This window comes from Carassius gibelio, chromosome B1 (assembly GCF_023724105.1).
Source record: "Carassius gibelio isolate Cgi1373 ecotype wild population from Czech Republic chromosome B1, carGib1.2-hapl.c, whole genome shotgun sequence".
Classification (NCBI taxonomy): Eukaryota; Metazoa; Chordata; class Actinopteri; order Cypriniformes; family Cyprinidae; genus Carassius; species Carassius gibelio.
In genome coordinates this window covers 19,139,530-19,167,182 of record NC_068396.1, presented here as the reverse complement: position 1 = coordinate 19,167,182, position 27,653 = coordinate 19,139,530, and the positions used below count along the sequence as shown (strand labels likewise).

The 27,653-nt window shown below is 35.5% G+C and overlaps 1 protein-coding gene across 1 annotated transcript in view; it reads right to left on the bottom strand.

Moving 5' to 3' along the window:
• pcca (propionyl-CoA carboxylase subunit alpha) overlaps positions 1-27,653 on the bottom strand; it is a 44,098-nt gene that overhangs the window by 6,830 nt on the left and 9,615 nt on the right. The window contains exons 7-20 of the mRNA XM_052545292.1: positions 19,980-20,111; positions 16,085-16,121; positions 15,903-15,981; positions 14,975-15,077; positions 14,081-14,175; positions 13,296-13,446; positions 11,933-12,076; positions 10,208-10,282; positions 9,302-9,370; positions 9,140-9,215; positions 8,842-9,055; positions 6,735-6,837; positions 5,229-5,327; positions 4,394-4,447 (exon numbers count right to left, since the gene is read on the bottom strand). Coding sequence (XP_052401252.1) covers positions 4,394-4,447; positions 5,229-5,327; positions 6,735-6,837; positions 8,842-9,055; positions 9,140-9,215; positions 9,302-9,370; positions 10,208-10,282; positions 11,933-12,076; positions 13,296-13,446; positions 14,081-14,175; positions 14,975-15,077; positions 15,903-15,981; positions 16,085-16,121; positions 19,980-20,111 — 1,431 coding nt within the window. The remainder of the gene's footprint in view (positions 1-4,393; positions 4,448-5,228; positions 5,328-6,734; positions 6,838-8,841; positions 9,056-9,139; positions 9,216-9,301; positions 9,371-10,207; positions 10,283-11,932; positions 12,077-13,295; positions 13,447-14,080; positions 14,176-14,974; positions 15,078-15,902; positions 15,982-16,084; positions 16,122-19,979; positions 20,112-27,653) is intronic.

The following is a 27,653-nucleotide window of genomic DNA, read 5'->3' as shown; positions in this document are numbered from 1 at the left end:
TGCAGTTTTGTAAGAGGTATTTTCTGTTCACCAAGGCTGCATTTATTTTATCAGAATACAGTAAAAACAGTTATATTGTGACGTATTATAACAATTTAAAATAACTACTTTCCACTTAAATATACTATAAAATGTAATTTAATGCTGTGATGCAAAGCTGAATTTTCTGCATCATTACTCCAGTCTTCAGTGTCACATGATCCTTCAGAAATCATTCTAATACACTGATTTGTTGCTCAAGAAACATTTTTATTACCAGTGTTGAAAATGTATAATAATTTGACAAGGTTTTTTTTTAGGATTCTTTGATGAATATAAATTTCATGGGTTAAATGCAGAGCACAAATTCTGAGTATGGGTCACCATAGTTCACTATAGCCCCTTTAACACTGCCATTCGGCCAAATACAGGGGTAAAGTGTTCCTGCAATTGTTCCCGGGTCGCTAGATTTTGCACTTTCACACTGCCAGTGATTACCCAGGATACGTGCGAGCTTTCACACACAACCCGTAAATATCCCGTAACGACACATGACATCAGGGCGTGTCGTGTAATGTACGAGTCGAAAACATTAGGCACGTTATACTTTCACTGAAGCAAGCAGACGATCTCTGCGTCAGCGCGGAAAGTGAGGAACTAACTGATCTCTGCTTCGTTACAGTTTGCACATATGTTTTCGTCACGAACGTTGATCTTCCTTCAAATCAGCCGGTAAAAGAGTCACGTGATAACGTGCGTCATCACTTCGATACGGAATTAGATCTGACTTTTGTTCACACAGCGCTCGTCCCGGGTTGAATCCGGCAATGTTACTAGGTCCCCGACCCGGGTTCAATGCGGGAATCAATCCTGGGACGTGGTTGCTTTCACACAGAAGGCTACCCGGCAATGTTCCGGAAATATTGCGGGTCCGACGTGCAGTGTGAAAGGGGCTTATGTCAGGTCACTCACTTAAGTTTCTTAAATAAATAAATAAATAAAAAAAAATATATATATATATATATATATATATAAACTTTTGAGCAGTATAACCAACACTCCATTTATTATACCACATGTTTCACCGGTTCTTTTTTTTATGTCACAGCTCACAATAAACTGCTAAGAAATAGTTAGTGAGAAAATGCAATAGTGAGATTGCATTTTACTCCTGCAAAACCTCAGGCTTTCTTCAGAGCTTCCCATCTTCACCTTTAGATGGCGGCACAAATCTGTATCCAATCACATCCCGGGCAGCTAACGGCTTCTTTTTCCTCTGTCTCAGACAGATGAAAGGCTCTGTCACTGCCCAGTCTAATTCAATTAACAGACAAGTAAAGCCTGGCCTTCTGCACTGCTCAATGAATGAAAAGCAGTTTTGTCAATTTAATGATTACCAACGCAAACACACACAACCTCTCTCTCCCTCTCACAGCAGCAGCAGAATGCCAAGAGCATCCGCCCCCTGCTCTCCATACAGACACTAATGGAGAGCCATTAGCTCATAACAGCCTGCAGAGCTAATTAAATACAGTCACATGTGTGTGGCAATCTGCCCATTTCTGCCACCGTGTTGACTTCTTCACATTCTAGAAGCTCTTTGTGGGTTATAGGTTGGTAAAAAAGCCCACATATGTACACACATCTTAGCGAACACATTTAGCCCAGGACACGGCATTGTTTTGGACGTCCAACTCGGTCACAAAATATACCTCATAAAAGCTGTCCAATCAGGATGAGGCTGTATCCTTGTGCCTTTTATTTTACATCTTTATGTTCTGTAATAAAAATGAGAGACGCTAAGTGAACCAGACTTAAATGGACCGATTTAGGGCTAAATTGAGAACCAAACTACTAGTGTAAACAAACTCTACAAGTTCCTCGCCCTCAGTGGTTCTTCCTAACCAGCCCTTGTGTATCGGTGATGTCATTTCTGCACTATATTTAGCAGAAAGGAAAAGGTGGCTCACTCATTAATCACTGGGTAGCTCTCTGAAGGGAATATGTCTGCTTTCCAGGAATTCAACCAAGGAAGCCTTACATCATTGTGCTCAAGTCAGGTCACACGGGCTAATGAAGGGTGATGATTCTGTGACCGGGGTCAAATCACTAAATCTCAGAGCCACAAGGTGAAGTCACAACTCAAATATTTAGTGGCTGCCAGCATGTGTTTAGGAGAAGTCCCACAACATAGCTGGGCACTTGAATTTAAAATATATAAAGACAAAGACTGGAATTACTCTGACTATTTTTCCTTTTTCATTACAAATTATATGACTAATTAAAGACATTATAATAATAATAATAGGGTCAGTTCAATTTATTTATTTTTTTATCTTTTTATTCTCTATGCTCACCAAGGCTGTATATATTTGATCAAAAAATACAGGAATAATTAAAATATAATTATTTATTAATTATTATAAATGACTATAAATGACTTAAATATTCTTTTTTTATGTTTTCTAATGGAATATGTGACCCTTGACCGAAGATCCAGTCATAAGTAGCACAGGTATATTTTTAGCAATAGCCAACAATACATTGTATGAGTCAAAATTATTGATTTTTCTTTTATGCCAAAAATCATATGGTTGTTAAGTAAAGCCATGTTCCATGAAGATATTTTGTGGTCCAGTGTCAGATACAATATAAAATGTAATTTATTGCTGCATGCAAGGCTGAAGTAGCATTACTCCCAGTCTTCAGTGTCACATGATCCTTCAGAAATCATTTTAATATGCTGCTTTGCTACTCAAGAAACATTTCCTATTATCAGTGTTGAACAGTTCAGCAGCTAACCATGAGACAAGGTTTTTTTTGTGGTGTGTGTCTACGTTTTCATCTCGCATTTATTTTTCAAATCTCTTCCACTTTTGACCAATTAGATGCATCCTTGCTGAATATTTTATATTTTATATATATTTATAATATATATTTTATTGTTCCTGAGCATATGACATTTTACCAGTATAACAATTTGAGTAAAAAGGTTAATAAAAAAACATGCATTTTAAACAGATTACAGATCTGTCGTATGTAAAGACTCTGCTGTGATGGCAAAGCCCCATTTAACAGCATATTATACATGGTTACATAATCCTGTATATTTGCACTGCATAAAAGCATGCAAGTACGTACACATAAAAAAAAATCTACCAGAAACATTATACCATCCAGGCACCACTGACCATTTTCAATGCACTGTGACTTGGGACACACTAATAATAATCTTGCATGCCATTTAAGATGGACAATATACTCATCTAAGACGCAGCATATGAGATCAAGCTTAAATTTTGATTATTGTAAAGTACTGTTTCCAGGACTTTTTACTCCGCATGAAATCGGTTAGGGAAGGCGGTTTGCGTCATGAGGTGCTCTCCTAATGTTCTCACGGCATTTCTGAGCGGCATTCCTGAGAAGAAACATCTATATTACTTTTCTGACAGAAGGAAACTCTAAAAACTGTTAAACTCTGGTTTCTGCTGGACCTGATGAAGAAACAGACAAGCGCTGACAACCGCACTGACCTGTTAAGACAGAATGAACGGAAGGCATCCCATAATAGCCATGACCCCAGGGAAACTTTGAAACAAACCGCCTCAGAAGATCTTTGAAGCAGAGACCCCCCATGAAGCACACGCGTGTGCAGCCTGGAAGCCGGCATTTCCTCTTCTTTTACAGAGTTACTGTGTTTTTAACCCTGTTTGTTTGTTTAAGCGGGTGAAACGTTGATGCTGATTGTTTGGGAGGCTTTGAGTAAATAAAGACGGGATGGCTTGAGTTGATTTGTAGCTGGGTTGAGACACCTGTGCGCTGCTCTGACCACACTGAGTGTGAGAGTCTGTGTGTTTGCGTGTGTGGCAGATCGACTCGAGTGTAAAGACAGGATACACGGCCCTGTGAGCGACATTATAAAGCATATATCACCCAGCATGAGGTGAACAGAAAAACCCCACAGAGTGCTCATGAACAACAAACATATAGTATCAAGTCACGTTCACAACAAAAACAATAACTAACCAAGGCCCTAAAATTAGCACTTTATTATTATTATTATTATCAATATTATATAAATTAAATATATTATTACGAAAAATAAAATTATGAAAGTGATTCCAACACTATTATTTTTCTGTGTCATTATTATTATTATTATTATAGTTGTTGTGTCTAGTTCACTATTCCAACTGAATTAAATTATTATTAAAACTATATTTTTCATTATGGTTTTTGTCCTCGGTGTGAAATCAGTCATTATTTTATGGTTAAAAGAGAGCAGCTACTGAATAATTCACACAGACAAAACTTGATGAACTACAGACATAACCAAAAAAAACATTTGAGACTAGAACGGTCTATGAGCCAATGACATACATTTCATGCCACTATGAGGTGCTTGTAGACTTACTGAAGTGCCCAGATACTGCAGGGTGATTTCTCCAGCCGCTGTCCGCAACAGGCACTGCATTCAGAGACAATAAACAAATCATTTAATACAGCTGACAATCAGAAACAAATACTCCAAAAGAGACGCATAATAGGTTTAATTAAATTATTGACTCTGGATCAGTGGCGAGAGCAAATATTCTCCAAATTTATAGATGTTTGTTTTCGTGTTATCCAGCAATATTATGGATATATAATGAATGAACAATCCCAGTTAGGGTTACAACATCAAAGTCAAAAGAAAACATTTAAACCAAATATAAATTTAAAAAATGACTTCATAGTTGAAGACTATTATAAGAAAATGACATGAAATCCTAAATTGGGACTAAAAATGCTCAAACGTTAAGGACATTTACAAGAACTATTTGAACAAAGCAATCCAGCAGATTGAATCAGGCTTTCCAAGGCTGCATGGGGTCAAACTAGTTATGAAGAATGAATCCGACTTTACTACATATGACAGAAATCCGTTTAAAACAAGAAAATAATCTTGTATATTATGCATTTATAAAAATACACTTTCCGATGTATACACAACAGATGTGGTTAATTAGCATTTGTTTCCCCACACCACTAGTATATTCTAGCAGCTTTGAATGATTGAGTGGACCGACCAGCTATCTGGGTGGGCCAGAATCACCCTGGCCCCTTTTGTGGCATCTGGACAGTTGCACAAAATGCATGTGTAAATATTACCACCTCGGTGTGCATTACTTATCAATAATTAAACATAACTTTTTAATAACGGAGCAGAGTCAACTATTCCCTATATATGCATATGCATGTTTGTAAACCTGGAGAGTCCTGTGTTTGCCGTTGATGCTGATGGGCAGCAATGCTGAGGCCAAGTTCCATTCTCCAGACACTTCAACCATCTCCCCATCTATCTCCACCTAAACCAACACACACAGACACAAGGTAGGGGTTGGATGGAGGAGAACAAAAGTCTGTTATAATTGAGTTAATCTGTGAGAGAAAAGGAAAAAGAAACAGTGAGAGAAAGAAATCAAATGCAAGTTTCTGAGCTCATGTAAGGTCAGTCGGCAGTTGCTAGTTTCTGCTCCCAAATCCACCTGATGCCTGTTAGGGGAGGCGGGGGGTTTCATGTTAGTCTTTTCTTTAAACCAGTGTCTCTGGTCAAACTGATTACCCTCAGCCCTCAAACACTTGTCTAAACAACAGTTCTGAATAATCAGTTCCATTCCCAAAGCATGCTGGGACACTGGAACCTCCAGAGCCCTCTCTGGAGCAGGGGGTCCAGTTTGATGTGCAGTTCTGGGAGAGAAACACACTCTAGCCATCAGCTGTAAGAGAAAGAGAGGGGTCCACTGAGATCAGGTGAGGCCCCTGAACCCCCGAGGCTCCTTTTATCCCTGAGTGAAGGGCCACAGGTGTCTAAACACACAGTTAGTGAGTGACGTCTTAGAGAAAGTGTGAGAGCGGCCGCTCTGTGAGGGTCTTTCAGTAACAGAAGAGGAAGACACACAGATCCTAAAGTGATTTAGACTCAAGAGTCGATGGATTGATTTCAACTCAAATATCACCACAAAGAGAACATGGGCGTTAGCGTTAGCGAGGGGGCAAAGGCACTCACTGGGAGTACTATAACAGAAGCAGAGAACATACCTTCTCACAGAAATCAACTGGAAAAGCAGGTTGAGTTATGACTTAATGAGGACAACATTTGTTGAAATTGTGTGAAATCTGATATCTTTGCTTACTGGAATCACAAATGTTTGTAGGTCAACCACCTGAACCAGAGGAAAAAAAGTCTTGAAAAATAAAATAAAAAGCTTGCATCACCACTTCCAAATGAAATGCAATTAAATTAGATAAAATATAAATACTGGCCATTCAATATTGGCCTGTGTATTGTCAGAGACACTGGGACAGGCTCCTGAATCTCCTATGACCCTACACAGGACAAGTGGTTTGGAGAATGGATAGAAAGAAAAAGTAAAAAATATATAAACACTAAAAAAAAAAATGAAATAAAATAAAACATTCAAATCTACTTTTGAATGGTGGTACAGGAAAGATTAGGTCCAGATGGTTTACTTAATGTGTGGAACCGGACTAAGCTAAAGAAGCTTGATCCCTAGTTTAGGATAATGATGTAAATGGGACATGACAATTATTTTATTACTTTTAGGCTTTGACAGGAATGACAGGAAATTACAGAAGAGAGAGAGAAGGCACACTACATGCCAGAACTCACATGAGCTAATGTATGAAGTCTTGCACCACAGCTCCTACTGAGAAGTGACAAAAGATGCAATATTTTGAACAATTTCACTCACTGTATAGTTGTTTCCAGACCGAGACACACCCAGCATGTGAACGCCTTTATCAAGTTCCACACACAACTCCCACTGTCTGCTCTCTGCAGGAACAACGGACACCCTGGAACACACACACAGACACAGAATGTTTATCATTAGTCATAATGGGTGTTTCAAATACACTGTCCTTCTCTCTATTTAAGTCAATCACAAATCTCTCTGTAACCATTTTTAGCAATAAAGTTTATTTTCTTCACAGAAGAATTAAACCCCAACCAGCACACACACAAGCCACCTGGTAACCGGCTGTTTGACTGACAGCTAGGAGACCTAAAGTAAATGTAATAGGAGGAATGCAGTGTTTTTCCACTGTGGTGGGCTGCATTCACTACAAAGAGTAAGCCCACCCCCCACCAATAACTTTTGGAACACATAAAAAAAAAGAGAAAAGAAAGAGACAGTGGAGGGGGAAGCTGGAGAGATGTTTAGACAGATGGCCTCTCTGCATCTTTTTTTCAAGTGTAAATTGGTTGCCTTTTTCAGATGCAAAAATAATTACAACTGTTGCACTTGCCGAGTTTTGAGGGGTACATCGACAGCCAATAAATTTACAATTAAAAGACAGTTACATACAAGTTCTGTTTTGTGGTTCTACTTTGAAAGCAGTTTGATGAATGCACTAAATGTTTATTCGCAGCGCTGTACGCTTGCCTGCTGGGCTTCAGTTGTAAGCAGATTACTGCCAAGCGCATTTCCTGTTTGTTTGTATTGTCTGAACCTTGTTTTTATCTTGGTATATTGTGTTAATGCCTGGAAAAGTAGAAGAGGGGGATTTAAACAGAAATATAAGGAGACATTTGGAACATGGTGCCCTGAAGCATGAGCTTCTTTTTTATTTTTTTATTTTTTCAAACTAACACAGCGAGATACTGGACTGCTGCAGATGTTTGGAACGGTGTCTAACAGAACTGGATGGAGAAAAAGATCCTGTTAGACTGTTTGTTAATACAAAAGGTTAACTAATAAGGATTCTGTTTGCTGGCACTTTCAACACCTTTCCCACATTTTCCAACATTTCTCCAACACAAAACTCATTTTTCCACCATTTTTGACAGAAAACTCTATTTATATTTTTATTATACATGGCTTCCTTCAAAAATAATTTTTCCTTTGCAATAATTGCTTGACTATACAACAACAATGCAACTATAATGTGATAAACACTTTTGATGAAACATGATGCCATATGTTACAAAATATTGCTGATTGTTTAGAACTTTCTGATGGTTCCTTGGGGTCTGAAGACTACCATTAGTTATACTCACAATTTTGCCAAAACATCATTTATGTGACCTAGCTAGACAGCTACCTATTTGCAGCAGCAGAATTTATAAAACAAAAATATTTGAAATGTAGAAAACCAAATATGTTTCATAAAGACAACACATGTGCAATGAGATTAAGATTGTTGTCAGTGTGTTGTCGTTGTGGAGGAAGCGTTATTATGGATTCATTTATGCCCAGAAGTAGCAGTTTGAATGTCTTCACATGTTAATTGATAGACAAGAGTGTGGAGTACTTGATGTTTTTATCAGCTGTTTGGACATTCTGACGGCACCCATCCACTACAGATGATCCATTAGTGAGCAAGTGTAGTAATGCTAAATTTCTCCAGATATGTTCCCAGGAACAAACAAACTCATATCTTGGATGGCATAAAGGAGAGTTTTCATTTTTGACCTTATCACAGAGGTGGAAATAGTTTGCATGGAAAAATTGTATGTGTTTTTTATTAATTATTATTATTATTATTATTATTATTGTAATATCCATAAAAGTAATATCCAGACCACAAATCTTCTAGAGGATGTGTGTTCAGGTTGATGTTGACCACCTTCATATATTCTGCAAAAAAGATTACCTTTTTGGAGCATGGTCTTGTTGAGAGTTTAAAAAACACTAGGATATAAAATACCAAGATATTTCACAACATTTTATCTTGAAAATGTATGAAAAAAACTACTCCTCCAGTGGTCATAGAGAACTTGGAAATGGTAATGTGACTGCTTAACTAAACGACAAGTGTGTCGGTGTGTGTAATCCAGATGTCCCATCTGTCTCTCACCTCAGATCTCCCAGGAACTTCTGAGATCGGAGCTGTGCTGCTACATAAAGAGCCGCGGCCGTAGCCAGCAGCTCCCGTCGCTCTCCCGCTGTTAACATGTGACCTTTGAACCCGTCAGGATACACCTCCGGGAGAAACTTAGTGCTGATATCACCAGACACAAACCGAGGGTGAACAATGATCTCTCTCAGTAGAGGAATGTTATGGGTCACACCTGTGCGAATGAGAAAACTGGAAATGAGAGAAATGTTGTGCATCTGAAAGATTTGGTCATTTAGAAGTTATTCATGCGATGTACCTCTGATGACATAATTATCAAGTGCTTCTTCCATTCTCTTCAGAGCTTCTTCACGCGTTTTACCATACGTGACCAGCTAGCCAGTGTCGACAATAACAAATCAGTGAACTAGTCTGACAGTTTAAATGAAATGAGACTGTGAAGATGGTCTTATTCCATTACCTTCGAAATCATGGGATCATAGTAGATACTGATGTCACTTCCTTCTTGAATTCCACTGTCTACTCGAACCTTCAAGAGAAAAGCAAAATAACGATTAACATTCAAAAATCGAATCCCCAAAACGGTCAGGCATGAGCTGGCCTGCATGAAGAGCTTCTAAAAGTATTTAAAAAATATACGAATATTTTTATTTTTCATATTGACTTATATTCGTAAAACGCGTGCCCTGCATTCACAAAATCATCTTTAAAGTAAAAATCACCAGATCACAAAACTATAAATAACCACTGAACACATCACACAGTGTTATCTTTTTCGGCCCTGCCTATAAATGAAAGAATCATTTGTAAATATCCTCCGTGATGTTTGCTTTCTTTAGCATTTAAACCTCATCGTGTTTGTCTACGCGTGTTTCTGAAATAAAAACATTTTTCACATCCTGTCCTGAGCAGCTCCCGGAAAGCAGCCATCTTTCATTGAAGAGGATGTGTCTTCCTGTTCGTCCTTTATTGACTGATGTGTGAATCTCACTAACAAACACATTTATGGTTTTATGGCTAAATACTTTGAATATATTGTTCCAATAAGCCCCAGTCTTGCAACCTAGATCCTTAATTATCGGTCATTATCATTGTAAATATATACCCATGTTAATATTTAAAGCAAAAGATGAAATCGATACAAATTTAAAGGATTAAAAGGAATAAAAAAATACTTCAAATTTGACCTATTACAGTTCACTCCATGTGAAGCAAATACACTTCTTTTCCTCGGGCAGAGAAAAACAATGTTTTGAAGAAATGTCATTACTCTGGCTAGGTTGTGATTCAAGATGTTCCTATTCTCCACAACACACTCACACACAAGAGAACTGAATAAACAGGCCAAACCGATCCGAGGACTAACATTGTGCAGGTCGAGTGGCTCCTGGTACTGTGACAGCCGGCCGATGGACGGGAGACCAAATGATTTGTATGGATCCTAGAAAAAAACAGAGAGATAAAGAGAGGAAATTTTACTTCTCGCAAAAAACACAGCAAACAAGAGGTCAAGTGTCTGACGATAAAGTACTAACTTTAACTCAGTTCAAACTATGGCTCAGTTAAGCTGGGTTAACAAAGTCTGCTTGGTTTCTCTCCTTTTAATCTGGCATCGTTTCAACATGATGAGATGAGACACAAAACACACACTGGGCTGGAGTGAGTTCACTGAATATAGATGAATTCAATATTCTCTTTATCTGAATAGGTGTTTTTCAGGCATATAAAAATGTCTGACTATAATAATCCTGAGCACACATAAGACAGGTTGCGAGATACAGATCAAGGGGAGTCCAGGATTAAGCAGATATGCTGAAGCAGTGAAAATGCTATGCATTCCACCTAATCTCAAACTACTGAAGATTATAAATAAATATGTGGGCAAATCTGTCAATAACATGTCCAGATCATGAGACTTCACCCTTAAAAACTGAAAAAAACATGACTGAGGCTTAATGGTCATGAAAATAATGACACACAAAGATCACTTGCATAAAACAATGTAGCTTTTCACCTGGGTATGTTATTGACAGGTTTCATCAAATTATCCTTTGTTCCAAACAAATGCTCTGAAGTTTCAGATATGGGACCAATATGGGTATCAATATGCTAGAGAACAGACAGAAGGCTGATTTTTTTATATATATAACAAAAACATTTATTTTGGATGCAATAAATCACGATTAATCATTTAACAGCATATATAATTTAGACATGTACAATTTTTTTTGAACTAGTGCACAAATTCTTTTTTAAATAACTGTCTAAAAACAAATGTTTTTGAGAAGCACTTAATGTGCACAGAATATTTTTGTCTGTGTACACTACTGTTCCTGTGTTTGGGATCGGTGTGATCTTATGCTCACCCAGGCTGCATTTAGTTGATCAAAAGTACAGAAAAATGTAACCGTAATATTATCAAATGCTATTAAATCTAAAATAATTGTTGAATAAATGTAAATATATTTCAACATGTAATTTATTCCTGTGATGCAAAGCTGAAATTTTAGCAGCCATTACTTCAGTCAGAGTCACATGATCCTTCAGAAGTCATTCTAATACACTGATTTGCTGCTCAAGAAAGACAAAACTAGAAATGTTAGACTTTTATTTTATTTTTTTGAGGAAACTGATACATTTTATTCTTGAAAATTTTTATTTTAATATATTTGATAACAGAGTTTAAAAACCAGCATTCATTTAAAATACATATTTTTGTAGCATTATAAAATGTCTTTTTGTCTCTTAATTAATAATTTTAAGTATTTTCCTGCAAATTAAAAGCATTATTATTAATCGAACATTTGAATGGTAGGGAATATTTACAAAAATTCACATGACAAAAACATTATACATTATTTAAAAAAATATATTAAATATCACAAATGAGCAATGTACAAAACTACTGAAACTATATTTTGAAAAATAATAACCCAAAACAAGATTAAAAAAAAAAAGAAAGAAAAAAGAAATCTCTGACCAGCAGTAGATTTCCTGATTACCTGTTGATTTTTTGGTCATTCTGAAATACTGGCCCATGACTGATCTCAGAAATACTAAGATCTTTAGTCTGTATTGATTGTTGGTTTACCTCAGCATAGACTCTGCTCTCGATGGCCCAGCCATTTATTGGTATGTCAGACTGTTTGTGTTGGAGTTTGTAGCCCTTTGCGATGCGGATCATCTGCTGCACCAGATCCAGTCCCGTGATACACTCAGTGATGGGATGCTCCACCTGAGAGAGAGAGAAAGACATACTCACAACATGAACTACTGCAAACAAATGGAACTACATGCGGCATCGATCTCATTTTACCAAAATACACAATGATTGGAATCTATCCCCAGAATTAAAAGGCTACAAATGACCTCCCACCAAACGCACTAAAACACTAACATAGGTGTTCAAGAGAGTCTTGTTAACTAGACAGCGCCTCTAACAGCTAGTCATTAACCCCGAGCGGAAATATTAAACCCTTTTCCTGCCCGTGCCACCCCTCCTCATTCTGCGTGCTTTCCTTTGGGAGGTCCACACTAATGAGCTTTATAGACACTTTGATGTCCTCTATGGCTCTGGGTTCTAGTAAAGTGGCAGGTGAAATGATGAAGATCAACATCCTACACTTCCTAGATACTAGTGTATGTTCTCTGACACATTCGGCTGTGGCGCTCATGCAGGGACATGAGTTTAAGTCACCTCTCCAAACATTCATCCTGCGCGGTGTTCTTCTTGAGTCCCACAAATAAATCTGAGATCTGATATCGGTGACGACTGCAGTCGTATAAATTAGGATGGGTCTGCATGTGTGTTCTTTAAATGTATTCTTTAAATGCAGATCATGTCATTATACATTAAACCAGTAGCCTCCAACCAGGGCCCACTAGGGGGTCTCAGCAAAAAAATTTTTTTATTATAATCCTCAATATATCCAACCATTAGTATTTAAAAAATACACACAAAAATTAAAGATATTTTTTCTTTGTTTTGACGCAGTTCTTTTTTTTAATACATTGTACAAGTTTTATTTTAGTATAATTTTTATTGATATACTGAATCCGTTATTCGATTTTCTGTTTTCTCCTTAATTTGAAAGACTTTAGTGTTTTTTTGTGTTTCCTCAATATTAATAATCATGTTAAATAAATTAAAATGAAACTCAATTTAAAAAAAAATTATACTTTATACTTTTTGTAATTTTCAGTTTACTATTATAACCCTGATACATACTCCCACTTTTTTAAGCAATTTTATTGGATTTGAACTTAATTTATAATTAGCCTTCATATCAATTTAATTCTACCTATATTATATGACTATATATGACTATAAATTTATCATATACTATATGGCTATAATATATGATAAATTGCATGTGATTTTTCCCCATTTCAAAAACATATATCTCAACAAAGCAAAAATGGTGTGTTGCAAACCTTCTCCTGTACATACAAACCTGTAGACGTGTGTTCATCTCCAAGAAGAAGAAGTTTTTCTTGGAGTCGACGAGAAACTCCACAGTGCCGGCTGAGGAGTATTTGACTGCTTTGGCCAGAGACACAGCCTGCTCTCCCATCGCTCTCCGGGTGTCTGGGTCCAGAAAGGTGCTAACACAAACATATAGCAATGTAGGTAGTTGCATAAGGTTGGTAGTGTACTGTCTGCACACAGCTCTCAACGGAATTCACTGCCTACTGAGTTTTACATTTTTGCTGACAATTACTCACGCTGTAGCAGGTAACTGTTTTCTGAGCAGTCCTGTGCTACACTGCTCTTTCACTGCTATGCCCACTGAAGCATGAAAAACATGTCTGTTTACCTGCTAGAAGCCAGTGCAGGTCAAGTTTATTTAACTGCATTATCTTCTCGTTAGTTTACTTGTTGTACTTGTTTTTTATCTCTAAATCTTTCTCTTTTTTTTCATTTTTATTGTATTATTTTATTAAATTAAATGATTGAATTAAATTAGCTGATTTCATTAAATCAACCAAATTAAATAAGTGAATTACATTAAAAATAGTTAGGACCCTTGCAGTCTATGTGAGGGTCAGAAAGCTCTCGGATTACATAAAAAATATCTTAAACGCTGTTCTGAAGATGAAGGTCTTATGGGTTTGGAACGACATGAGGGTGAGTAATTAATGAAAGAATTTTCATTTTTGGGTGAACTACACCTTTAAATTATTTTTTATGACACATGGTGTAGTCATCCAGATTTAAAAAAAAAAAACCTGCTCAAACCTGGGGGCCTCCTCCACCACTTTCTGGTTTCTTCTCTGGATAGAGCACTCTCTCTCATTCAACCACAGAGCATTGCCGTGTTTGTCTGCCAACACCTGCAAACAACAACAGAATCCATTAGCACAAATCCCCGAAATGAGGCCACTCAGAAAATCCCATGTCACTGTAGAGAACTTAATCCATTATGCATTCATCATCCATTTATTCATTCTCTGGGAATCAAACAAATGACCTTTGCATTGCTGGTGCCATGCTTTAATGTTTGCGCTCCAGGAATGTTACTGAATCTAGAAGTTTTATTTAGAATTAGTTGAGTAGAATGTGCCACTCAAGGTAAAGCTCTTTAGTCAAAGATAAACCGAATGGTTTTGTGGACTTTCCTGAAGCTAAAACATTAGAGCATGCCGCTAGTTACACCAAGGTAATGGGTACGATTTTTAGGGAATGCAAGAACTAATAAAAATGTGTATGTGATGTAAGTCACTTTGAATAAACCAGACACACATGCAAAAGTCTGGGTGAAAGTTTTCTAAACGGTTATAAAGATAAGTAAAATTACTATACTGTGCTCTGTTCTATTCTATTCCTCATTTTGGGCAACGATCATTATATTTTAGATGCTTAGTTTTAGTTGGCACTCAAGAGAATTAATTAAGGCCCTGGATCACAAAACCAGTCATAAAGTAGCACAGGTATATTTGTAGCAATAGCCAACAATACATTGTATGGGTGAAAATCATCGGTTTTTCCTTTATGACAAAAATCATTAAGGGAAGATCGTGTTCCATGAAGATTTTCTACAATAAATGTATCTAATCTTTTTATAATTGTAATATTATAAAAAGATTCAGAAAAGTTCATATATAAACAAGGTGGCGATTATCCTATAAATACCTGAATCTCAATATGTCTGGGGTTATCTATGAACTTCTCAATCAGCAAACGGTCGTCTCCAAAACTTGATGCTGCTTCCTGAGAGGAAAAACGAAAGCCTTCCCTGAAACGAAACATCAAAACTTCAGAAGACTTCATCGCTTTACAATAAAAAATCTACATTTTTAGTTCCAAATCCTTAAAGAATAAACATAATTGCATGTTCTTATAGTCTTACTTGATTATTAAACAACTACTAGTGCATTATTAACTGCTGTTTATGGTTAGTTAAGTTAGTTTTTTTTTTTATTATTATTATTATTATTATTAACTTTAGAAATGAGTACAATTTCTGTCTGTTTATAGGGACATGTGAGATGAATGACTGGCTGTGAACTACCAGATTGAACTGTGTTGTAGGAGAACTTGACATTTGTGGCAAGAGACTTCCTCTTCAGCAGATAAGCATCTATTTGCCTGAGGACTCTCACTCTCTCTCCGTCTCTGTCTAGGTCTCCACTGAATTGCATGAGTGACTATTTTGCCACTCAAGATAAATCCAATTAAAGCTTAAACAAAAGCCTGGCGTCAGTTTACGCCAACAAAAGACACAATTAACAGCAACATGTTCCACGGAAGTTTTCATATCTATTCTCAAGAACAGAGGAAGATGAGGAGGGAGCGAGGCAGAGAGAATCTAAGAGCTTGATTTGTAAATGGTGAAATGTAGAGTCTGTCTCTTAGTTTTCTACATGTAAACGTGGATTACAAAACGTCGCTTAGTTGGTTTCCATTCCTGATTCCTCATACCACTGACATTTAATTAACTCATTAGTCTAATAAAGCTTAGAACAGCTCAAATAAGAACCTTCGAGTTCTTATTACGCAGGGTCTCAGGTTCTGATAAATGCTTAAAAACATCCCTAAATCTGCTTTTCTCACGTCTCACCTGGTTTCCTCATCATTCCAGGCAATCCTCATCCCTTTGCCGCCTCCTCCAGCAGACGCCTTTATCATGACAGGGTAGCCTTCAAGAGACGGACACAAATTCTCAGTTTGATTTATCACATCACCTTATTCTTGAGAGAAGAAAACTACTATAAAATTATTCACACATTTAATAACTCTTACCAATTTCTCCTGCAATTTTCACAGCCTCTTCTGCATCCTGAAATAAAACAATTTTTTTTAAAGAAAACCTCAACTTGCTTAGTAAATGCATATCTGCTTCTGAGTAATGGCCTGCAGCACATAAGATAATTCAGTTCCTCATTTTGTCCAGCAGGGGGAGCAATATCGCATAGTAGTTTTTATTAGCTACTGTAGACCGTTTCTGTGATTTAAGGTTAAATGTTCAGATTTGATCAAAAGTCATCTGAATAGTACTATTACTTATAGTACTACCACTGTTATGATTTTGAATGTAATAATTTCATGACAGATTTTCAGTATTCATAACTAAAAGCTTGGTTCTAAACAAAAATGTAACAATGGAATCTGTAATTACAAAAGTAGGACTTAAAAAAAAAAAATTTGAAGCCAAAAAATTATGATAGTAATAATAAATCCACAATAGTTTAAAATCGGATTTCAATTTATTGATCTAAAATTGTAACATTGTGTAACAAAAAGAAAAAAAGCTGAATCTGGTTTGTTTTAATTGATATAATAATAAAGCAACACCTGAGACAACAATGACTGAAGTGACTTGAAGAAACCCGAATTCAAACCGTATACTTGTATTATTCCTGAAACAGCATAAGTGTCACTACGCTTCCAGGCAATTCAATTGAAAAGTTCATCTAGGAATGATCTAATGTGCTTTGCTGTATAAATAACATTACGAACTGATGAGTGTTAAGGCCTACTGTAACGTTTCTGTAACATAAGTTTTTCCATTTTCTCGTAAAAAATAAAATATATAATAATATTATGTTGGAAATTAGAAATAAATTTAAGAAATTATATTAAATACTTGGAAGACTGTCAAATTTACTCTAAATCAATGGGCAATAACGATGTTATCTGCTTTTTTGCATACAAAAAAAAAAAATCAAATAATTTACTGCCCAAAACGCTGCTGTGATTCCTTTAAGATTGCAAGTTTAGTGACAATAGGTCTTATTTAATCGCGATTATGCATCTCCAAATTACAAAATAACTGTTTACAAACAAGTACTGAAAGTGAACAAGCACTGAAATGTTCTTTCTCATCAGATGTCAAAATACATTAACAGCAGAGATCTACACTAGCATTAAATGAAGTTAAGCTAAGGTGAGAAGTCCAGCAGAAGGGACTAAAGGAGAGATGTTTGCGTGTGTGTGTGAGAGTCAGACTGTGATCAGTGTGCTGATGTTATCAGGGTCATTGAGGAGGTTCACAGATGCTAATGCCCATACAATCAGAGTCATGCAGCACATCTTTGCTTTATAGAGCCCTATCAGCTCAGGAAGTGTCAAAACGGCCACTACACACGGCCATTAAAAGCCATTTAAACAGCATGTAGGAGGAGGGGATGGAAGGGGGAGGGAGAAAACTGTAGTTAAGAGCTTTTTTATATGCTTTGCAACCAAGCACATATATGTATAACACACTACTGTTGAAAAAGGGTTGGGTCAGTAAGATACTTAAAAAAGGTTTTTGAAAGAAGACTCTTCTGCTCACCAAGATTGCATTTGTTTGTTAAAAAAACTTAATACAAAACTGTAATATTTTTTAAAATTACTGTAATTTAAAATAACTGTCCTATGTGAATATATAGTAAAAAATTAAATGTATTATTGTGATGCAAAGCTTAATTTTTATTAGTCATTACTTCAAGTCTTCAGTGTCACTTGATCCTTCAGAAATCATTCTAATGTGCTGATCTGGTGCTCAGGTAACATTTATTATTATTAAATTCAAATCCTTGTATTAGTTCTTGAAAACAGTTAATATGTTAGTAGAAACTGATTTTTGTTTTCAGTATTATTTGATGAAAAGAAAGTACAGAAAAACAAAACTGATTTGTTTAAGTGTAATTTTAACAGTAACATATACTGATAAAAATAAGGATTATTTATATATAGACAGGGAAAAACTGGAAAAGATCTAATCGGACATTTAATGTAATTTTACAGTAAAATGCTGTTAATTGTACAGTTTTTAGAAGTAAAAAGGAACAAATCAACTTATACACTACCAGTCAAAATTGTAAGATGTTTAATGTTTTAAGCTCACCAAGCCTGAATATATTTGAGCCAAAGTACAGCAAAAAGTAAAATGAAAAAATATTTTTAATATTTAAAATAACTGCTTTCTATTTGAATATATGTAAAAATGTAATTTACTCCTGTGATTTCAAAGCTGTATTTCAGCATCATTACTGCAGTCACATGATACTTCAGAAATAATTGTAGTATTCTGTTTTGCTGCTCAAAAATAATTAAATATTATTATTGTTGTTGAAAAGTATTTTTGTTTCTTTGATGATTCGAAAGTTCAGAAGAACAGCATTTATCTAAAACCGAAAAATGTTGTCTTTATAATCACGTATGATCACTTTAAAGCCTCCTTGTTAAATAAAATTAATTTCAATAATTTATTTCCCCCAAAAATTAAACAGATTCCACATTTTTGAATGGTATAGTGTGTAATTTTACAAAAGCTTTTTTATTTTAGGTAAATGCTGATCTTTGGATCGTTCATTTAACGGCTTTAAATATTGATAATAATAATAATAATAATAATAATAATAGTTTCTTGAACAGCAAATCAGAATGATTTCTGAAGAATCATGTGACTGGAGTAACAATGCTAAAAATTCTGCTTATTTTTCGGACTATAAGTCACACCTGAGTTTAAGTCGCATCAGTCCAAAAATTCCTCATGATGAGGAAAAAAAACATAAGTCGCACTGGACTATAAGTCGCATTTATTTAGAACCAATAACCAAGAGAAAAAATTACCGTCTACAGCCGTAGAGCGCCCTCTCGCAGCTGTAGATGGTAATGTTTTCTCTTGGTTCATGTCAAATTAATTTTGATAAATAAGTCGCACCTGACTATAAGTCGCAAGACCAGCCAAACTATGAAAAAAAGTGTGACTTATAGTCCGGAAAATACGGTACATTTAAAAAAAATATTCAAATAGAAAGCAGTTATTTTAAATCATTAACTTTTTTTACTTTCACAATATTATTGTTTTTGCTGTACTTTGGATCAAATAGGGTTGGTGAGCAGAAGATAATTCTTTAAAAAAAAAAACACTAACAATTTTAACTGGTCAAAAACTTTTAACTGGTACAATTTACAGTCAGAAACTGTAAACTGATATTCCCAGAATTTTGTGTGACACTCCACATTTAAAATAATTTTATCTAAATAATCAAGTTTCTTAATAGTTTTTGTTGATTTCAGAAGACTTGAGTAATGGCTGCTGAAAATGCAGCTTTCCATCACAGAAATAAAATCACATTTTATAATATATTCACGCAGAAAACAGTGGTTTTAAATTGTAATAATATTTCACAAACTGTTTTTATTGTGTTTTTGATCAAATAAATACGGTTTTGGTGAGCAGCAGAAACTTCTTTCAAGAACATCAACAAAAATCTTACAAAACCCACATTTTTGAACGGTATGAAGTATGCACTGCACATTATATACTATATAACATATACACACAAACACACACACACTGCACTTCCGGAAATATCGGCCTAAAAAGACCAAAAACCAGCCGATTGTCTATCGCGTATTTTAAGCATAAACCAGTCGTTCCCAATTCATGGCCGGTCAACCGGTGCCTCCCTAATATGTACTGTATTTGTGTTTTATCAAGATGCTGTTTGTTTAGCTCAGCTAGAAGAGAAACAGAATATGGTTTTGATAAAGCACCAATCATAAAGCTGGCCAAAAGAAAAAAAGTGTTTGTGAAAATGCTTTTAAAGATAAACAGCATAAGTATGTGAGAAGTAATGAATAGGAAAATACATAGGACAAAAGTAAAAATAAATAAATAAAACATCCCAAATGTTGATCCGACCTTGACCACCCCATCAAATCCTGGGATGGTGTTGACTTTAGCAGCTTTGGCGATGAGTTTGCTCTCAATCTTATCCCCCATGGCCTGGATGGCATGCGTGTCAGGACCAATGAAGGACACCCCCTCGGCCGCCTGTAGAGAAGGAATTCATAATACGGCATATTTTATGTCATCGAAGTTATTTATTCTGAGCACATGCACATGACTAAAGGCATTAAAATCTGTTAAGAACATGTCACCTCACGCTGCACAACTCGCATGACTCCGAGATAATCTGATTGTACATCACACAGCCACTGATTTTATTCCCACATCAAACCCCAACACACCTGCAGCTGTACTCTTCTTCTGGTCATAATAAACGGCTGTGTATAATCATGATCGGACTCCACTTTTGTTCACAGCGCCAGTCAAAAGTTTGGACACACAACTGATGTATGTTTCTTATGATCTTAAGGAACTTACAGTACCGTTCAAAGGTTTGACGTCAGAAAGGGTTTTTAATATTATTAAAAGAAATGAATACTTTCATCCAGTAAGGATGCATTATATTGATCAAATGTGAGAATAAAGACATTTATAATGTTATAGACGATTTACATTTCAAATAAATGCTGTTTTTTTTTTGGAATATATATCTCCGTTTCCACTAAAATATGAAGGAGCAAATTTTCAACATTGATAATTAAAATAAATGTTTCTTTAGCTGAAAGTCGTCATGTCAGAATGATTTCTGAAGGATCATGGTCACACTCAAGACACTCAGAAAAGTCAACTTTGCAGAACTGGAATAGATTTTACAATATATTCACACAGAAAACATAATATAGTTTAAACTGCAATAATATTTCACAATATTACGTTTTTTACTGCATGTTTGATCAAATACATATAGCCCTGGAGAAAAAAACTTGAACATTAGTGTAAATAGAAAGATTTATGAAGAAATACTCACATCTCATTTGTGTGTAAATCTGTAAATTTCTTTATAAAATTATTATCTCCATATATTATTATTGTCTGCAGATACATTTAAACTCAAACTTTTTTTTTTTTAAACATACCTATGTGAAACGTTTACTATAAGCACTGGCCATGCACAGCATTTTGAAAATCTAAATCCCTCATCCTCAAAGAGGTAAACGACCATACTTTTGTTGCCAGGGGAATCAAATCCCTTCACACACAAAAAAAAAAAAAGTCCCCGGGGTATGAACTTTAGTGAAGTAAAGAAAGGTAGCTTCAGGTAATGCCTGCAGAAACATGCATCTAAATAACGAAGCCAGAAAAAAGAACGGGAAAAAGGAGATCTGTTCTATTCTTTGTTAGTCTCGAGAATCGGGAGGCTATTGCTTCCTGGCTAATATACTACAGATAGTATGCCTGAGGCGCGCAGAACCCACGGAGCTCTGTAATTAAAAGAGGGATTTGACCCCATGACTCTTTCAGCTCCAACTGGACCCATGGTGTCATGAGATAAAGGATAAATATAAATGAAGCCAAAAAAAAGTGATCTGTTTGTTCTTGACAAGTGCTTGGGAAAAGAAACAAACTAAGGTGTCAACAAAATCAGCTTCTGTAATCAAAGTCATTTAAAAATCACTAAAACTAATAAAGTGGGCAAATACCATAGGGGAGTTTATTTTTCACTGAATCAGAAGTCTGCAAGCCCCCCAAAAATGTAAAGATTAAAATACGATAATATGTAATATACAACATAAAAGAATGTATTTGATTGATTGAGACAAATGTGGCAAATGATCAACAACCTTTTAATATCTCAAAGAAAAGAACTCCAGAACAAAAACAAAAACACAAAACAAAACAAAAACAGCATAAAATACTAAAACAAAACCAAATTCCAAATAACGAAAAACAAAATGCATAAAAACAAAATAAAACAAACAAAAACAGTAAACTTAAAAAAAAAAACTTAAAAGACATTTTAAACAAAATAACACAAGCACAAAAAAACTAAATCACAAAAAAATCCTCTAAAAAAAGCAAACACATCAAACAAAACACTAAACAAATAAAATATATTATAATAAAACACTGCAAAACACGTCAAAATGAACTAAATTAAACAAAACAGAATAAAGCGCAAAAAGAAATCAAATACAAAACAAAAACAAACAACTGAAAAAAACTAAAAACATAAAAGTTAACTAAACTAAAGGGCTCACATAAAATGAAAAACATAAAATACATAAATGGGACACAATATCATTTAAATACACTGACAAATGGTGGCCCCGGTCACGCTAGAGACCCTTCCCTCAAACCCCTGTCAGTGTCTCTGCAGAGTTCTGGAAAATTAAATCCAATAAAACGCTTGGGCCTATTCAGATGTCACTCGACCTCTCTCCTCCTCCTGTTCATTTTTATAAGTAGCACATGCACAAACGCACACAAGGGACATTCAAAGGGATAGACAACCAGCAAGCCTCTTCAACAACAGTAAAAAGAGTGTGAGCTTCTACAAGTGTCAAATACTTGTGTGTGAGCTGGAGAACACTAGGATAATGAAAACATCTTGTTCAAGACAACATCCAAAGAGTGAAAAGGCATGAAAACACACACACGCACGCGCGCACACTCCACTCAAACTCAATCTCCTCTCGCTATTGAAAAGCACTTCTCTTTTAACATGCTAAAGAGGCTGTAGAGGTAATCCTAACAGAGCTCTCTAGGCTGAACTTGCGCATGCCCAGGGGCTCTGGCCAATCGTTTGTGCTGCGTAAAACTGTACTAACAGTCGGCAAGAGGGGCAGCTATTCAGGATGGGGGGCTCATTCACCTCTTATTCATGTGGGGGGTATTGCTATTCAACTGCTAATGTAATGACATCTTCATTTCCACACACACACAGAAGGCAGTGGATGGCCCACTCATCGTGTGTGTGTGTGTGTGTATGCATATAGGGTAATGTAAAAGAGGGACTGGGGGATGGAAAGGTAGAGAATTGAGCATGTACAGGTGTTATGAACCAAACTATTTATATTTATTCATAAAGCAGACACTTTTAGCAAAAGCATAAGGTAAGTGAGACAAAAATGTATGGAAAAAATACAACAAAAGATTAAAAGCAATTAAAACAAAAAGTATAATATCTTAATACTTAACATGAGGCTGCCATGCGGTTTAAATTAGTTGCTTGTACACTTTCTGTAAGTGTGTGAATCATTGCATTTACTATTTTCTGTAAGCAGCGCATTACTATGACACATCTGTCTTGTTTGTAAGCCCACACACAATCTGAATGAATTTTGCACTTTTTCTGGACTGATTTAAGGGGACATTTAGTGGGACTTGGTCAAAGTAAAATTTTAGGGGGATTAATTACAGGAAAAAATGTTTAAAAAAGACATGAAAGTACAATTATTATTATTAGCAAAAATATTTATTAGTGCTACTGTTTCACATTTTTATCATATTTAAAGATAAAGTGTGCAATTTCTGTGGCACTAACAGCAAACAGAACCACAACAAATGATTCAACTTTTTCAGACAAGTTTTACACCTCCACCATCTGCCATCATCAGCATAGGCTCATTGGTTAAACATGCCTCTAAATACTCTAAATACACCTATACACACAAATCACTGCAGTTTCCACTTGAAATAAACACTAGAGGCAATAGAATTCTGACAACTTTTATTCCTTTTCACACAAAGTATAACTTGCAGGTCCACAGTTTCGATTAATAAAGCCTGATTTTCGCAGTTACTTGAGGAATATCATGTTATGAACTAAAAAACAAATTTAACATGCTGCAACATTTGAAAACTGATACTTTTGAATGTCCGTGTCACATATCCAGCTTCATATTATGGGTTTTTATATTCATTAGGTTTGTTTGGTATAGCTCACAAAGTATGGAGTTCGACTTGGGTACAAATACCCATGAACTACAGTTCCACAAAACAGTTCAAACCAGCATACCACACCAGAAAGTTTTGTATTTGTTAACATTATCAGGTAGGTTAAGGGTTGGATTTGGTGGATATTTCCAGCACAATAGAGCATCAACCTTTAGCAACACGCCTCTTTAAGAATCAACGCAATACGTATCTGAAGCAACGTAATAAAAACACAGCAATACGTGCCTGTACCAACATAAAAATGTGCCTGGGTCATCTTGAAGCAGAGTTTAAGCGTCACTCACTGGACATTTCACTTCGAAACATGCATTAAGAAACATGATTACATTGTTGCAGAAATGTATTTAGAGGCACGCATTTCAAATTTGCCTGGGTCTGCAATTATTCAAGTTAAACAAGTATTCAACCTACAAACTCACAACACTGGTCCAGACAATTCTGTTATAGACAGTCAAACTGTAAGTTTGTTTATAACTTACAGTTATTTTATAGTTAATTTTATGAAAGTATTGTGTGTTTGAATAGTTTTTCAACTGAATTTAGCTGAAATTGTTGTTTGCAGGCCAAATCACAGTGACAATAGGCATCCCTTTTCCCAATGTCTGTGCATTAACATATTGATTCAAGCCACAATAGACGTGATAGCAACTAAAGTGTACCATAGCAACAATGCTTAAAAACACTAAACAATTTAGGTTCATTAGACTACTGTTATCAGGCATCACAAGTAAGGATCTCACTGGCTGCATCTGAAATCTCAGAGTAGATAGGACCTACCTCTTTTGAATAAGTACTTCTTGATTGCTACAAAATGCATTCGATGTCGTATGAATGTAATATGGCAATACTACATTCGTCATGTGCCAGTGTCATGCGAACTACAGAATCAGCTGCCATTTACAACCATTCACTGGCTCTGCACTTCAACATCTTACAGTAAATAAGTAGTTCACTGGGTGCTTTTGGCCTTATGTTTCATGAATAATACTCTTTTCATATACTGTTGTTTGTCTATTATAGGGAAATATGCATACTTGGACGTAGTCAAATTAATTTTTTTTCTCTTTGGTTGGCTGTGCAAAGTATTAACCTCAAATCTGCCTAATTTAACAACTGCTTTGAAGAAAAATAACAGATAACACATTCTGCAAAGTCGCAGTCCATTCCAACCCATGTAACACTTAGCAAAGGATTGGCTGGTGCTCTTAGTGATGCAGAAATTCCACACTAAAACTTTCAGTATATTTTCATTCATAGTACAGTTCTGCTATAACATTACACATCTCATCAATAAACATGAGTTGGGAAGCACTTTCTGGAGCAGATGCATAGCTCCAAAAATAACTCCACAACTTCACAAAAACACATTAAACAAAATAAAAAAAAAAACAACAACTTGCAATATGCCAACATGTAAAAACTAAACAAACAAAAAAATATTTAAAAATATAAATAAAATACACCAAAAAACTCTACTAAAAAAAATACTAAAAGAAAAAAAAAAACGTAAACTAAACAAAATAGAAAAAATAACTCCAAAACAAAACTAAAAACATAAAATAAAAAAACTTTGAAACTAAATAACAAAAACAAAACCACACACAAAAAAAACACACCACAAAACAAACAAACAAGAAAAACGCATCAAAAGCCACTAAACAAAACAGAATATCAATAAATAAAACAAACAAAAAATAAAAACAAAAGCTAACTAAACTGAAGGGGTCACATGAAATAAGTGTTTTCTGGGGTATATGCACAGTCTACTCATATTCTAATGAGCTACAAACCAAAACGCAGTTCCGCAAAAAAAAAACAAAAAAAAAAAAAACTGCTTCTATTAATTAGTTGCTAGGCAGTTTTTCCTCAAAGTTGATGTAGATAAAAAAAAAAAAAATGGATTGTGACTCGTTCACTGCAGGATAACAGTCAAATCAAAAGGTGTCCTTTACATCAATGCAGACGACAACCTTGAAGAGACATGAAACAAATCTGGGTTCAGCTGAGCTGATTCAGGTCCCTGACTGCTTAATATTTAACACTTATTTTGACATGCTGTTTAATTTTTAACAGGCTCTGTTGATTACCAGTATGATGTTCTATCGAAAGCCTTCGAAACCGCACCAAAAAAGCTCATTTATTTTTCATTTTTAGCTGAAATTTTTATCTAAAACTACTTCTAGGCAACCTATCAACGTGAGCCCGCCGTTGCTGTGACGACGCCCCATGTGTGTTTCCCTCCTGCCTGAATCTGATTTATATCAAAGCAGATCTAGCGAGCACATCAGCGCAGCTGCAGGAAACTCTGCCAGGAGAGTCTCACCTCGTACTACACTAGAGAGAGCAAGACACGTAACGCATGATACACGCACCAGAGATTGGACAATAAATAACCACGATTGACTATTGTGGACAAAAGTAACAAGGAAACAGAGAGAAAGAAAAAATGAGTCATGTCTTCCCTCATCTCTATTCTTAAATTCCGTTTGTTCATCTTTTCTCTGTTCTACAATGCGGCAAACCAAGCAGAAAGAAGATATCTGGCAGAAGAAATCTGGAATCCTAAAAAAAGCTAAAATGTCTAGATCAAAACAAGCGAGTGACGGCCCCATGCGAACTCTCGGTGTGTGTTTGAGGCCCGCAGTGACACGAAGCATGCCCTTATTTAGTCAGAATCGATTGAAGGGTTAAAAAAAAGATGGTAGCTACTGGGTTTAGTTGCCATGGCAACAGTAAGGCACAGCTGGAGGTTGGCACATGCACTTGGCTTCATTATTTTGGGGCACATGGGTTAAAGGGATATTTCACCAAAATAAAAATGAACTTCTATTAAACATTTGTTAACTGTAATGATGTTTATTCAAAAAAAATAATAAAAAAATTAAAAAAAACTTTCTTCCATGGAAAACATTTTTTTTATATAATATTCTGTATGTTCTTTAACCATAAATGTAAAAATAGTAGTAGTAGTAGTCCATAGCATTTTTTATGAAAGTCTTCTGAAGCCATACAATGAGGGTTTACGAGAGACTTACCAATGGCTAATTCTTAAACAAACTGCACTTTTAGAGTCAAGCATTTTTTTAATGAATCGGTTGATTTGGTCTGAATAATGACAGACAAAACCAGATTTGACTCTTAGCACTCAACATTTCTTTAGAGGGGAAGAATATCAATAAAGAATTTGGTCTATTTCTCAAAAAAGCCATTGTGTGAATTCAGAGGACTGGTATGAAGCTGTTATAAGTTTGTGTAAAACTCATGATGCATTGTGTGTCCTTTATGAAGCCTGAACACTCCAGCCCCCATTAAATGTTATTCTACAGGAAAACAATTATCAGCTCATTCTGGGTGAGCTGTTTTCTTTTTGGTATTATTGAATATCAACCACCTACACTACCAATCAAAGTTTTGGGATCAGTACGACATATTATTTTTTATTTTTTTTTGGAAGAAATACCTTTACTCTGAAAGCATGCATTAAACTGCTCAAAAGTGTAGAAATTTCTGCAAATCAAATAATCATGCATTAATATAAAATGGAAAAATTTAACATGGTTTCTACAAAAAAATACTGCTATTAAAATTGATATCAATAAGATTTTTGTTGAGCAGCAAATCAGCATATCAAAATGATTTCTAAAGAATCATAGGAGTGACAAAAAACTCAGCTTAGCCTCACAGGAATGAAAAACATTTTAGCATACAATCAAATAGAAAACAGCTATTTTAAATTATAGTAATATCTTACAAATAAATGCAGCCTTGGTAAGCTGAGACCCCAAACTA